This window comes from Heliangelus exortis, chromosome 26 (genome assembly GCF_036169615.1).
Source record: "Heliangelus exortis chromosome 26, bHelExo1.hap1, whole genome shotgun sequence".
Classification (NCBI taxonomy): domain Eukaryota; kingdom Metazoa; phylum Chordata; class Aves; order Apodiformes; family Trochilidae; genus Heliangelus; species Heliangelus exortis.
The window spans coordinates 2,251,579-2,265,723 of record NC_092447.1 but is presented as its reverse complement, the minus strand read 5'-3'; the positions used below and the strand labels follow the sequence as shown (position 1 = coordinate 2,265,723).

Below are 14,145 nucleotides of genomic sequence, written 5' to 3'. Positions count from 1 at the left end.
GCTTTTTCCAGGTAGCCTGGAAATACATCAGCTCAGTGCTGCCAGAAGAACTGGGGAAAGAGAGGGATGTTCCCAGGAACCCAGAGCCCCCCTGCTACAAAATAAGCACCTCCAAGCTTGCTAGGATTGACCTAAAGCTCCCAGTGAGCTCATGTTCCAGCCCAGCAGCCTGGGAGGAGGGCAAGGGGCTCTGCAGGGCTCAGAGCACAAAGCCAAGCAGCCACCCTGCAACCCTCTCCCACTCCACTCACAGCCCACCTTACCCCATAGCTGGATTTAACCCTGGAAAGCAGGGACCAAGTCCCAGAGGGTCCTGCTGCAGCAGGAGCAGAGAACACAGCCCTGTAAATGCTGAGTCTGCCAGAGAAAAAGCAGCAATTTCAGCTTTGCTCAAAATCACAGCAAGAGGGGAAGCTGCTTCGGAGGCTGAAATGGAGAAGGGGTGAGGTTGCAGAAGTCCTTGTCCCATCTCTGCTTTCACCACACTAGGGGGAATCAGCACTCCACATTTCTTCCTCGAGCAGCCACTGGACTAAAAGCTCTGAGCTGGCCAAAAACTCTGTCACCTTTGTCTCCTCTCACCTAAAGCTGCAGAGGAAAGACAAAGAATATTTTATGGAGGTGCCAGACAAGCCTCCAGCCACATCTGCATAAAACCCCTTCATGGGACCCCACCATCACTTGGAGAGAAGAGCAGGACCAGCACCTAAGCCCCAAGAGCTGCTTCTTCCACTTCAGCAGAGTTCAGACTTGAACTTTCCACAGCTGTTCGAGGAGTCCAAGCTGTCTTGGGACTGAGGGGCTGGGTGGAGAGCAAGCTTGGGCTGCAGGACATTGCTAAATGCTGGAGTCATGTTGAGCAGGGTGATGATCCCTCTGACCCATGGATCTTCAAAGTCCTAAGTGCAGGCTTTGAGACTTGCCATAAGAAAACAATTCTTAATCAAGAACCCGAACAACTGGACCACACACCAATGATGATGCACAAGGAATCTCTTAGGCCAAGGATGCTTTAAAAAAAAAAAATCAGTTTATTTTACCTTACAAAGGATAAATAATTTGTTTTTTTAAAAAATCATTTCAAGTGTGTTTTACTTCATGTTGCAATATTAAAATACCTTTCCCTTCTCCCCCCTTAAGTGATCAATACAAAAATAATTGTGACCAAATTCTTTTTTTTTTTTTCTTTTTCAACAAAAAAATTCCTGTATTTTAGGCAAAAAGGCACATTGTGAAGGCTTTTCACCAGGAGGTACAGGGGTTCACAATGACCCCAACAGCCTCTCTCCCCTCCCTGCTTGTTCTAACTCGAGAGGAAGAGGACACAGGAACCAGGCAGGACTCCTGCAGTGCTTTTTGTCTGATGCCCTCCAGATATATACCAGGACTAAGGTCAGCTTCCCCTGGTTTACATACAGGGGAAACCAAGGCACAGCAAAGCAGTACAAGTAACTAAGAGCTTCTTGTGAGTAGCTGGCAGAGTAAGACACAAAACTGGACCTAATGTTGTCTTCTTGAAAACAAGAGTGCCCACCCACCTTGGATCATCCCCTCCCCTTGCACCCAATGTTCCCCTGGGAGTCACAAGCCTCTGGATGTTTCTTTTTTAGTGGGAGAGTCACAGGACCAATCAACACAAAAAGTTGGGCCTTCACTAATTTAAAACGGATTAATTAGAGCCCTTGGTGGGCAAAAGTCATTGCTGGGCTATAACCCCCAGTAATATCTTGTAGCCACAGGAAGGATGTAACAGTCAGTGGGGCACTAGAAAACTAGGCAGGCTTTTGCTTTGGGTAGGCTTCATACCTTCCTTGTTCAGGGTATGTGGTCCCATAAATCAGCTGTTTTCCCATTGGGAAATGCTGTTGTGTCACCAGGAGGTGAAGTCAGTGAAAGGGCTTCTTCAGTGGCAGAGATGCTTGGGTCACCAAGACTATTTCTCTCCCTACCCTGACCACTCATCAGGATGCTCGAGGCAGGTAACTGATCAGAGCTGCCCCCTTTTCACATCTGCTAACTCCAGAGCAGGGCAAAACCACATCCCTCCCAGTGCTTCACCCCAGAAACCTGCATCTCCTGCTTCTTCCAGGGAGCTGGATCTCCCAGCAGGAGAGCATCACACAGGGAGCTGAGCACACTTATCCCAGGATGAGGCAGTGTGAGGTGGGGAGGGAGTCACAGGGGACCAGAAGGAAAGGCACACGCACACACACACACACAGAGCTCTCCTGGGCCGAGGCAGTGCTGTGAACCATATTCCTTCTTTGGAGCAGCCACCTCCAGGAGGCCCTTAGGATGATGACTGGTGGCAGGAGGCAGCTGAGCTGCCCCTTGGGGAGGTCTGGCCCGGCTCTGCTAAGTCTCCTCATCCCAGAGGCACAGCTGCTTCTGTGGCACGTAGTAATCGAAGGTGTAGCCCTTCTGGCAGCTGCGGATGCCACATTTGTAAGATGAAACCTTGCCTGCAGCATCCCTGCTCTTGCAGTACTTCAGCATGCAGGGGTACCACTCGATGCTGAGGGAGTAGCTGCAGATGCAGGGCTTCCAGCGGTCTGCACACAGCCTGCAGCGCTGCAGGTCGGGCAGATCAGAGCTCTGGGGCAGCACCTCGAACATGGAGCCATCCACCCCTGCAGGAAAAACCAGAGAGACATTGCTCCAGGCACTGCTGGAAAGTTAAAGGCCAAAGAGACATCACTAAAGGAAGGACTACTCCCTCTGCACAGCCTCCAGGGTGGTTAAGGAAGCGAGGTCCAAGGAAGCACAGTTCCAAGGGGTGTTTGAGTCTGAATGGGAAGCACGGGAGGAGAAAGGACCCTGGGGGAAAGTAAGCCAAAAGACACACAAAGTGTGTCAAGAATGCATTTCTTTGGGGTGTGGGACCAGGTGAATCACAGAATCATAGAATTGGCTGGGTTGGAAGGGACCTCAGAGATCATCAAGTCCAACCCTTGATCCACTCCCGCTGCAGTTACTAGAGCATGAAAGATGACCTTGAGAAGACTGGCCTCATCAGGTTCACTAGGAAAGCACCACAAGAAGTCAGACACATGACCAAGTAGACTACTGCTATGTGATGTGCAAACAACACACATCTCATTCACTGTAAATAAAGTGAATAAGAAGCCAAAACGATCTGTGCTGATCACCAGAAACCTGGCAGGAAAGATCACAGCAGAGTGCCAACTTGCTGGCAGGAGCAGTTCCAATGAAACCAAAGGAATCTTACCTTTCTCCAGCCAAAATTTGACATCTTCTTCTCGGGTGTAAATTGCTTCTTTGGCCTCTGCACAGACATTGTGGATATGGGAGCTGAGCTGGGCCCCCTTGCTGAAGTTGACAGCTACATCCATGCTGAGATGCTCCAGGCCCCTCACCTCCTCAGCCTGCCGCACTGTTCTGGGGTTTTTCTGCAGAGGATGAAATGCTGAAAAGTTGAATCCTGGTTGCAACTATTATTATTATTATTATTATTACTCCTTACAGCACATCGTGATTTTTAAGCCAACATGAGAGCAAATGGTTCTTCTCCTAATGCACCTGCATCCTATCTGAATGGAGGGCACTTGAACTTCTTGCTGATGCTGAAACTGATGATGGTTTAGCCCTGCTCTGATGTGCCTCTGATCCTTTCTCAAGCTTTTGTCCTGATGAGTGGTCCCAAACCAGCACTTACTCCACTGGGCAATGCAAGGCAGGGATTTTGATGGTGATTGCTTTAGCCACCCACCTACCATTTGACACAGAGCAGGCAAAACTACATCGTGCCTCCTTCTGAGTAGGATAGGATCCATACAACTGATGAACTCGGTTTAAGACTGAATCCCTCAAGCAGGAAGGGTGGTCAGAGGCAGGACTAATAGCTGAACAGTCAGGGAGGTGCCAGGGAAGGGTATCCAGGCAGGGCAGCTCCCAGAAGCTCCTGGTGCCTCTTACCTGCCGCAGCTTTGCCATGGACTCGCTGGGGATGATCTCGTTGCGGTGAAGCCTTGTGATGAAGCAGAGTGCTTGGAACTGGCTCTGGCCCCTCTCCAGCTCACCCAGGATTAAGGCACGGAAGATCTTCACTTCCTAACAAAGAGAGAAAAAAAAACCCAAAGTGAGAGTCATGCATCTTCTGCCTTAGTGGGGTGAAGCCAGAGGTTGGGGTTCAAGAGGAAGGCTCCAGCCCATGAGCATAAGGTGAAAAATCTCAGACTTCTACTACCTGAGCACAGGTAGTCCCAGGTTCAATCCCACCCCAAAGCCTGCAGCAGAATAATTGGGGTCAGGAAAGCAGTAAAGGTTTTTGCAGTCCACTGTGGCAAAGATAAATTGCTGCCAGTTCACATCTTGCACCTTGGGCCTCCTCAAATGACAGCTGGGGCTGTCTGTCCTTCACTAAAAAAGGAGGTAAGCCCGCAAGAAGTCTTGTTTGGTTTTGTTAAATACCAGATAGCCATTATCTCTAGGCATTACTCAGTGCAAGCAGTCCCAAATTTCCTCTGCTGCCTTCTCTCACTCACTTCTGTACAAGTGGTAACCTGGAGAGCAAGTAACTCATTTTTGAGCCCAAGAGCACATGGAACAGAAATGAAAGTCCAACTGTTAAAGCCAGAAGGAGCCCTTCATGAGCAGCTGCAACTGACCTTCTACTCTGCCCAGGTAAATAATGTTGGTATTTTATACATATTTTGATGTGGAGTGCAGCCCATCTCTAAAAGCAGTTTGGAAACTGATCGTAGCTTCCTTCCTTCTCAGAAAATACCTTGTTCCATAGCAAAAGCTCTCTATATCCTGTTCTCACCTAAATAACAGTTTCCTATGCAGGTATCAATCAGGCATTTGTACTCCTCTCTGTGGGAATCCACCATTCCCTGTCTCAGTGTCAGAACATGCTGCTACTACAAGGACTAAGCAGATGGATCAGAATGGTGCCACCTTCTCAGCATGAGGAGCAATTACTGCCTTTTGCCACCCACCTACCACCATCAGTCTTAAAAAATGCCCTCCACAGAGAGCTGGACAGATATTGGTGGCCAGAAACCAGCAAGAAGCAGCTATGCCAAGCTGCTAAGATCATCCCTCTCCTCTTGAGCTATTCCTGTTGCATGGCTCAGATGCTTCCTCCAAACCTCTCTGTCCTGAGAAGAAGGGACCTCCTCTCTTTTCTACAGGCTCTAAGCAGTATTCCCTCCTGAGTTTTAGCTCATACAGCCCATTATTTATTCCCTGTCTTCTCTTCCATCTCCAGAAGAGAAAAAGGTATGCAATTCAGTGCACATCTGGAAAGCTGACAGAACAGCTGCAATTTGGGATGAGTTTCCCTCCCCAGAAATCACTTTGCTTTGTGTATTTGTTGACTGAAAACTCTCAAAAACAGGATATCAAGGAGGTCTGGGAAGAAAGAGATACCAAAAATGCTTGTTAAATTACTATGGAATCATTATTTTTTGACAGCTTTAGTGGTGAGAATTCCCAGTAAGACACTGGCACCACTGGAATGACCCATGTTTCCATTGAGTCCATCTGCCTTCCAGCTGAGCTCTTCTCTTGTGAGCTCCCACACTGTGCAAGGCCCCAGGATGAGCAGATGAGAACTAAGAGCTGACCCTGGCATATTCTTCAGCTGCAGTTTTGCTTTTCCTTCCCTTTGAACAATCATCATTCAGCCTGGAAAACAGCAAACAGGGGTAGCTATGGTTTGAATTCACACCAAAACCACAGCAGCCAGGAGATTAAAAACTGTGCAGTACTTCCCAGGTTGGAAGCAATTTTTGTAAAATGAGAACATGCTGAAGAACTGATTAATCCTTCTCATCTACCTATTTCAAAATTAGCCCTCAGACATCCAAATCTCTTTCCTTCTCATGGCTGATACATTTGAGATATTCACAATTCTCACTGCTCCCAGCAAACAGTCCAGAGCTCCCAACTGATCCCACACAGCTGCAGATGTCCCAGAGAGGGGGTGACTTCTCCTCATTGCATCCCCACTGCTCCTGGCACACATCCCTCTCCCAGCTCTGTCTCATTCCATGGCATCTAAAGGAAGCAACTCAGGCATGAAGAGGGTTCTGGTTCTACTTGAACTCCAGGCATTAGGGATTTCCAGCACATTTGTTGATACCAAGGGAGGGGCACTGGACAGGAATGGTCTGGGTTTTGCCAGCACTGAAATAGCCAGTGAGCCAACAGCTTTAATCAAGCTGTTTTTTTCCAAGGAGCTGGCTCCTATGGCATGGATAGTTCTGAAGAGAGAAATACCACTTCTGCCTAGATCTGAGCAAACCAAAGAGACCCTGGCTGCAGATTGCATAGGAAGACTAAAGCTGTGCTGCATGCTGGCCCCTTTTTATGGGAGACATGCACCCTGAGTAAGAAACTAGTCTCTTCCTCAGCCCTGCTTCACTCTCAAAGCTTTGCCTGACTTTCTCCAAGCTTCCCAGCTCTCCCTGCCCGGGCTATGCAACCTCAGGTGGAGCAAGAACTTGTCACTTCACAAATATGTCATCCTTCTCACATGGAAAGAGCCACTGAAGTTTTTCCTACTCAGAGAGCTCCATTCCCTCCCCAGCCACCTCGCCTCTTTCCCACCAGCAGCAGTGGCAAACCAGTGCCAAAGTGGGTATCCAGCCAAGGCAACAAATGACACCTTTAACTCTGGGTTTCTGCTAAATTTCCCAGGAGGTAAACAAGTCCCAGCAGCACATTCATTGCCTGTGCAACACGGGGACTCTCCGGATGAACTCATCATGGGGGCGTTGAGAATCCTTGGCCCTGACCCACACTCGTGTGGGGGGTACAGTCACAGCTATTGTTCCAGTTGGGACAACAAATGCTTGGTGAGACAAAAAACAACCCCTTCTGCTGCTGTCCTCTAACCTTGGAGCTGGAGGGAACTGCAGCCTTGGCCTTCAGAGCAAGGGGAGACTTCCCTCAAGGCAGTGAGGAATTCACTGCCCCCCACGCCCAGCAGCCCTACCAGAGGGGCAGCAAGATCACCCAACTTCTTCCCTCCTTGTACTCTCCTCAGCCAGCTCCTTCAGGGACTGTCATCTGGGGTGTGAGAACAATTCAGCCTCCATTCTTAGGGTTTATCCAGACGAGACTCACAAGCCTGTGTGGTCTAGATCTGAGCCCAGCATCTCGACTTCACATTGAGCGGAGCAATCCAGTTCCCAGGGAAATAAATTATTTCAATGCCTTGCTCCCCACACAACCCATTCAGCTTCCCTGCCAGATTTCTCTCCCCCAAGGATATCAGTGCTGTTGTGGGACCCCCTTTTGTCTCTGTTGTCACATCCCTGCTCAGACTGGGGGATATGTGTGAAGAGGACACGCTGCTCGAGGCACTATGTTGCACCAGCACCCCTGGGCCCAATTCCTTCCCCTCTCAGCAGCCTTTGCTGTGGTCAGAGCCCTCCCTGCACTGCCCCAGGGAACAGCAACAGTCATGGGGCTTGTATAACATAGAGAATGTGTTACTGCAGCCACACTGGAGGTCCAGCCAGCTGAGGTGCCCTGACTGAGCAAGGATTATGCTTTAATGCGACCATCACGTCCCTCCTGCCCTCCCAGAGGCTGCTGAATGACCCTCTTTTAGTATTTTTGGTGTCTATAGAGAAGAGACTGCATTATAATTAAACAGACTGAATTTTTGGACAGATGCTTTCCTGTATCACCTGGTAATTTAGCACCTTAAATGATGGGACTTCTGGCATAAGAAAATTCTTAAAACACAACCCCAGAGTATCACATAACATCAGCTTCACTAACAAGGAACTGACAGGACTGGCAGTGAAAGCGTTAAAATACCATTACCCATTTCTCTCTTGTTTCCAATACAACTTTTCCAGCAATCAAAAGGAAAAAGAAATGTTTCCACATCTTTGTCCTGACCTCAGAATAAGACCACTCACACTGTTTAACAAGTGGCAAGATCACACTATTCAAATTAGACACAACATTTAGGGTTGCTGTCCCACCTCACTCTTTTTTGGAACACATTTCAGGCCTGACAGTACCATGCAGAGGGGGGAAAAAAAAGAAAAAAGAGAGGAAAAAAATACTGTTTCATCACATTCTTTTAAACTGCGAGAACAGAAACAGTCTTTACTACTCCACTGCCCAGAAAACATCAAGTCCCAGTTTGGACTCCCACAGACCAGTTTGTGCTGGACTAGAGAACAAGAAAAAATCCTGGTTTGCTCTGAGGACATGAGTGCTTCAGGTTGAGTGCTAGGGGAAGGCAGGGATGGAAGAGACATGAAACCTCCCCCCCCCTTGTAGAAGACCAAACCACTGCTCAAGTCCCACACAGCTTCCATCAGAATCACAGCAGATTAATGAACTGTGACCTCATTATAACTTCTTTCTTCTCCAGCCCCTGGTCTAGTAGCAACTCCTTGTCAGCAAAGAAAAAAAATATTAAAGCTGCCTTTGGACTAACCCCCTGCAGTTAAGCCAGAGAACTGGAAAAATAATTTGTGCAAAACCCCAGCATCCTGGCCACAGCATGACCACATAATCTAGCTTGGGAAAGCCAGAACAACCACCCCAGCTGCTTCTACCAAGGCTAAGAGCCTCAAGACCTTCTCCCTGGAGAGGAGAAGTTGTGTAATGTTAGAGAGATGAGCACCAGAGCAGAACAGGGAAATGCCTGCATGCAGCCAGGAGAACAGGTCAGAAGGGGAAGCCTGGTCAGGCAGCTGCCTGCTCACATCATTACTCACTGCACCACAAATTCATCTCCTTGGTCCTTCATGCTTTTCTGGCTTTTTTTTTTTTTTTAGCTATTTTCCAGCAAAGCCATAGGAGAGTATGCAATTGTTCTAAAACTGAAGATTAGGAATGGACTTCTGCAAGTCTAATGTTTGCAAAGCTTTCCAAGATGATATCCTGTACATTTCCAGCAGGATTGGAGGAGTTGCATGGAGCTAAGGGTACCTCCACAGAACCTGTGCCCAGAAGCAGATCAAATTTAATAAGGATGAGAGTGAAATAAGAGCTAACCTACACTCTTTGAGTTTGTAGATGAGATCTGAGAACAAGCAAATGAAAAATCCTGAAATGATCAACAGCTCAGAGACACCAGAAGTCCCCAGGTCACATCTCAGGCTCCCAAAGGGCCTACCTAGAGGATCTGTAATGAGTTTGGATTTCCCTTGGCCAGGAATACAGTGTGATATGCAAAGTGGCAATCTGCAGGATGAAGAGCCCTTCATCCCTTCCTTAATTTCCCTGGTGTGCCATGTCATTTTGCAATTTCTATAATGTATTTTTTTAACAGGCCTCATGGGACTGCTTCCCTGCATGTGTACTGGAGTACATGGAGTGTGCCACTACTTTAAAAATCACCACAGCTTCTGTTAGCATCTCAGAAAGAAGTGGGCTTGACCCTGCATCTTCCAGAGGGAAGGGGACCATCTCAGAGGCTTGCAAGGAGCCTGAGACCAAGGAAAGGGAAAGAGGCACCAGAACAATATCTGGCAAGAGGCTTCAACAGGCTGGGACACACCACCTCCCATCACACGGGTCCGAGCTTTCTCTTGCTGCAAACCAAAGTCCACCTGAGCAAACAGTCTCAGCAGGGCTTTGAAGCAGATAAGGCAGCTCTGCCACCCCCATGGCACCAAACAGCTCCTTACTGTGCAACAGAAACTTCCCTGCATCCAGCCAGGTTTGCTGGGCTTCAAAGAATGCCACGCTGGCCCTGGATCTACCATCTCCTGATGAGAAAGGGGGGATCATGGGCTTCATCTCAGCAAGTATCACCTCCCTGCTGAGAGGTCACCTCTCACGCACCGGGCAGGGAGAGAGAAAAGGCTTCCCTTACAGCTCCTGCCCTAGCCATGCTCTATGCCCCGTTGCTGACATCCAAAACTATGCTACCCGCGGCTTAGAGAAACAGAGCTACTAGAGACAGCCATGTGCGGGGAAGCCTCTGCCACCCATCACCCGAGGAACTTTGCACCAGAGAAGCAGTCCACGGTACAGGTGTAACACCCGTGGGGACAGCAGCCACCCGGCTTAGAGCTCCACGTGTGAGAATTGCCCTGCGGTGACTGCAAACAAAGACACAACAGTGCTGGGGAGCGGACGGACTTTTCCCTACACGTGTAAACAGGACCCTACGATCCTCAGCAGCAATTCTGCCTCTTGGACCCTCAGCTTTGTTTTCCCAGGCTCCCAGTCCCTCCCGGACCTCGTGTACCAGTATCCCCGACACTTCCCCCACTGCAAGCACACGCCGGAGCCCCGACCCGACCCTCTGGCTAAGCCAGCCCAGGGATAAAGGGCCACAGTTCCCCCACTGCCACCTCCAACCCCTCCAGCCCAGTCGGGAACCACCGTGGGGGGGACAACAAGCTGCGGGTTATCCCATCGCTGCCCTCCCGGGGACCGCAGGAGAAAACATCCTTCCACCGCACACCAACGCGCGAGGACCTTCCCCTCCCGCATCCCTACCCCTGCACCCTGGGCGCTGGGAAGCGATGCGGGGCGGCATCCCGAGCCCCATCCCCGTCCGTACCTGTCTGAAGTCGGCGGTGAGAGTGACGAGGGCGCCGTCGGCCGTGCGGAGCTCCAGGCTGATGCAGTCGGAGCCGCTGTCAGCCTGCAGGCTTTCCTCCGTCACCTGCCCGCCGGGCAACCGCACCCGCACCCGCAGCTCTGCCCTGGCCGCGGGGCCGGGCGCGCCGGGCAGCGGAGTCAGCGCCAGCCAGAGCAGCGCGGGCAGCGCCGGCAACCGCTGCCGCGGGCCGCGCATCCCCCCCGCACCCGCACCCGCCCCGCCGCGGGCTCAGGGCCGGGCCGGCATGGGGCGGGGGGCGCGGAGGAGCGCGGAGAAACGGCGGAGTGGGAAGGCGGCCCGCCGAGCCCCCGACCCCGCTGGGGTGGCTCGGCTCGCCGCCCGCTCGCCCTTTTCATTCAAGCCCTCGGCGGGCTCTTCCCTCGCCCCCCGCCCGTCACTTCCTTCCCCGGGCCCAGGGACCTGCCCCGCGGAGCCTGCGCGCCGCCCCGACGTTAAAGGGCCAGCGCCGGCCCAACGCCGGTACCGGGCGGTCAGGAGGGACGGGCAGTGCCCGCCCACGGGGAGCTGTGGTCCCGGAGGTGTCCCGGCACGCAGCCCGCTCCTTCCCGGCTTGCGGGAATGGGGGAAGGTGGAGAGCGACAGCTCCTGCCGGCTGCGGGGCTCTCCCGAGCTCGCTCCGGTTGCGGGACTCAACTCTCCGCAAACTGCACCGGGAGAGGAGAAGGGAGGGGGGGGGTTGCGTTCACAACAAAGCGCGGCTCCTGCCCGCACAAATCGGAGTCTGATAAACACGCGGTTGCTGCGAATGGAACAACATTTATGTGGCTGCTCAGCTGCTCTCTTAGGGCACTGTTGCAGCTCTGATGTGAGGCGCGCTGAGTCCACTCCTGCCCCTGAGGATATAATGCGGGGCATTTCGAGATTTTTTAATCTTTTTTTTTTTTTTTTCCATGGGCGTGCGGACCTCGGGCGCTTCAGACTCTGCAATTAACAGTCAAAAGGCTCCAGATCTGCCCTTCACCCAACCCAGTTCTGCAATCACTTCCAGATGGGCAGATGCTCATGAAGGGCCCCTTTGATTTCAAAAGGTCTCTCTGCAAACACAAAGGTCACTGTGGCAGCAGGATCAGGGCCTCAGAGAAAGAGCTTTGCAAGGAGAAGCACAGAAATAAACAGAAACAACTATTTAAATCCATGCTTCCAGGAAGAGATCACTCTTGTACAAGTAGTGCTTTTTGTGGGACCCCACACAAGTTTTAACCCTAAATTTTCACAGCCTTTCTCAAACAAATGGTCCCCCTGAAATACTTCTCAGGACAATGGCAGTGTTAAAAACAAGAGCAGAGGTGGAGTAAAAGTTAAGAGGTGCAAACAAGGGAGAAAAATGGCTCAGCTCGGATGGAAAAGGAGAGGCAGGGCCCACAAGGGAGAAGAAATATTTAGGAGGACAGTTTCTGGTGAAAAGGAGAAAGCCCCACTCACAGTGTACTTATTCAGAGGAGATGATGTGAAAAGACAGGAGGACCCAGCAGGGCATGGAAGAAGTGCCATGAGGTCTGTGGGTACATGGAACCCTTGGAAGATTCACAGTCCAAGAGGCCATGCTCACATCTCAGCCCAAATGGGGAATTAACTTCACTGTTGCACTGGGGTTACTTCAGGTCCATCAGCTTGAAACTGATCCCCAAGCACCAGAGCACAGCATTATCTCATGTCTGTGCTGGAGGCTAAAGAGAGATAAGGTTGGGCTCCCTGTGGCTCTACATGTCTGGGGGAATAGGCTCTCAGGTGCAGGTTTAGCAGTGCCCACTGTGCACCTGGATGCTGGGGTGTGAGGGGTGATTCAGGACTGTCCTTCACTGTCTTGCCAAGCTAGCAAAGCTGGCTTACAGTAAGTGGTATCATTTTTCTCCTGGTACCTCAAAGGAAATCAGAAAGCAGACTCAGATGGCTCTTTCCAAGGCTCAGCACCCTGCCAGGAATGCTAGAGTCCTGCAGACTGCAATCTGAGCAGGGCAAAACTGAACCTTGAATCTGATGTGGAAATGGCAGATTTGATCCCAGGCCCAAAATGAAGGGAGGAACAGGCAAGAAATGCTGGGGTTCAAAACACTGGCAGGCAATGGAATTAAAGAGCACGTAGCTCTTTAGCAGACAGCAAACAACAGAAAAGTCACCCAGGCTCACAGGAGGGGAAAAGTTTGCTGGGATTTGAGAGACTGAAATCTGACAAGTGAAAGGGCCAGCACTCCAGCAAGAGACACTTGCAGGGGTTTAGTGGTGGCTAGAGAATTACTGAAAAGCAAGCACAGCTCAGAGACTTTGGGACAGTTCTGAATGGCCAAACTAATATTTTACCCACGTTAATCAGCCTCTTCTACATTTGCTGTGCTAATATGGGACAGCTCTTCATGCACGTGCTCTCTTTTTCTGAACTATAGGAAAGGTGAAAGATGCTTGAACAGTTCATTGCAGGATCAGCTGCTGAGCTGCATTTAGTTTTAATGAATGTTAATGGTCTGGGCCCAGCATTTCTGGTATGTGCACAGCAGTCATTTTGCTGGGAGGAAACTCCCATTAAAATACATCAGCCATGTTTGAGAAGAAGGTTAATGAAAAATCTGCTGTTGAAAGAAAACACTCTCCACTGTTCTTTGTTGTGAAGGCCCAGCAGGGCAGTGCGTGGGAGCAATGGATTACACTCTGACATGGGCTTTGCCTTGGTGCCTTAGATGAATCCTTTGTCATCCCTGGGGAAAACCACTAATATTTTGCCAAGCTACAACTTCCTCACCTCAAAACTTCATTTACAGAAGCTCAGTGTCACATCAGCATCTTGGAAAACGAGGAAGGGATCAATCAATGCCCACAAAGACCTGGACTCAAAGACAGTCACTGGTGTACAAGTTTAGAGCTCTAGAAGGGAAAAATAAAAGAAGAAAGTATGAGAAGTCAGTCCTACAGCATCCCACACAGGCTCTGTGGATGAACTGTCTTGTCATCCCTGCATGCAGATTTACCAGACAAACAAAAGGTTTGCAGCCACCCTGTCTTCACCACTTGCCACCCCCTTGCTGTCAAGCTGGATGATGCCTAAAATACCTGCAGCATCTTTGCCCTTCCTCCATTTCAGAAGTACATCTGCCCATCCCTCCCTGCCCCCTTCTTTGCCCCCCCAAAATTAATTTCCCTCTTAATCCAAAATCAGCCTAGTGCAGCTCTCTCATGCAGCCTAGGATGCTTCCTGAAATCCCAGCCTCCTCAACACAGGAGCATCCAAGACCAAAGAGAATCAAGGCCCTTTCCCTTTGCAGTTTCACCCCAGTGTGAGTAATCAGTCAATACTCTAGAGGCCATTAGCATCTGAAGTTTACCTTCCCATGGAGGAGAGAGCAATATAATTACTGCTACTTTCTCATCAACTTACAGTAAGGCTCCATGGCCAGTTTTCTCCTTATGAGCATGAAACCAAGTTATTTAAAACACCACAACAACAGTACCACCAAGACATCAAAGAGTAAGGATGTTTGTTGTGAATGAGCTGCCTATTATATGAAACAATCTTGGTAACTCAGTGGGGAGCTGTGCTGAGTGAGGCTGGGCAAGTGGGGAAGAAGAGCTTGCTGAGA

General features: G+C 50.3%; 1 protein-coding gene across 1 annotated transcript; it reads right to left on the bottom strand.

Annotated features, from left to right (window-relative positions):
• Positions 1–1,008: 1,008 nt before the first annotated feature.
• Positions 1,009–10,911, bottom strand: OAF (out at first homolog). Its single transcript, XM_071769222.1, has 4 exons — positions 10,514–10,911; positions 3,937–4,071; positions 3,230–3,410; positions 1,009–2,630 (listed from the first exon to the last, which is right to left on the bottom strand). Exons 1-4 carry the CDS (start codon positions 10,748–10,750, stop codon positions 2,356–2,358), a joined length of 828 nt encoding a protein of 275 aa, XP_071625323.1. The 5' UTR covers positions 10,751–10,911; the 3' UTR covers positions 1,009–2,355.
• Between the last annotated feature and the right edge of the window lie 3,234 nt (positions 10,912–14,145).

Bases quoted from the DNA above. Each gene is read 5' to 3' on its own strand.
- OAF (XM_071769222.1), bottom strand. From the start codon at position 10,750: ATGCGCGGCCCGCGGCAGCGGTTGCCGGCGCTGCCCGCGCTGCTCTGG. The intron at 4,072-10,513 runs GTACGGACGGGG...TCTCTTTGTTAG, and splicing joins TCACCGCCGACTTCAGACAG to GAAGTGAAGATCTTCCGTGC. The intron at 2,631-3,229 runs GTAAGATTCCTT...TTTTTCCTGCAG, and splicing joins CAAATTTTGGCTGGAGAAAG to GGGTGGATGGCTCCATGTTC.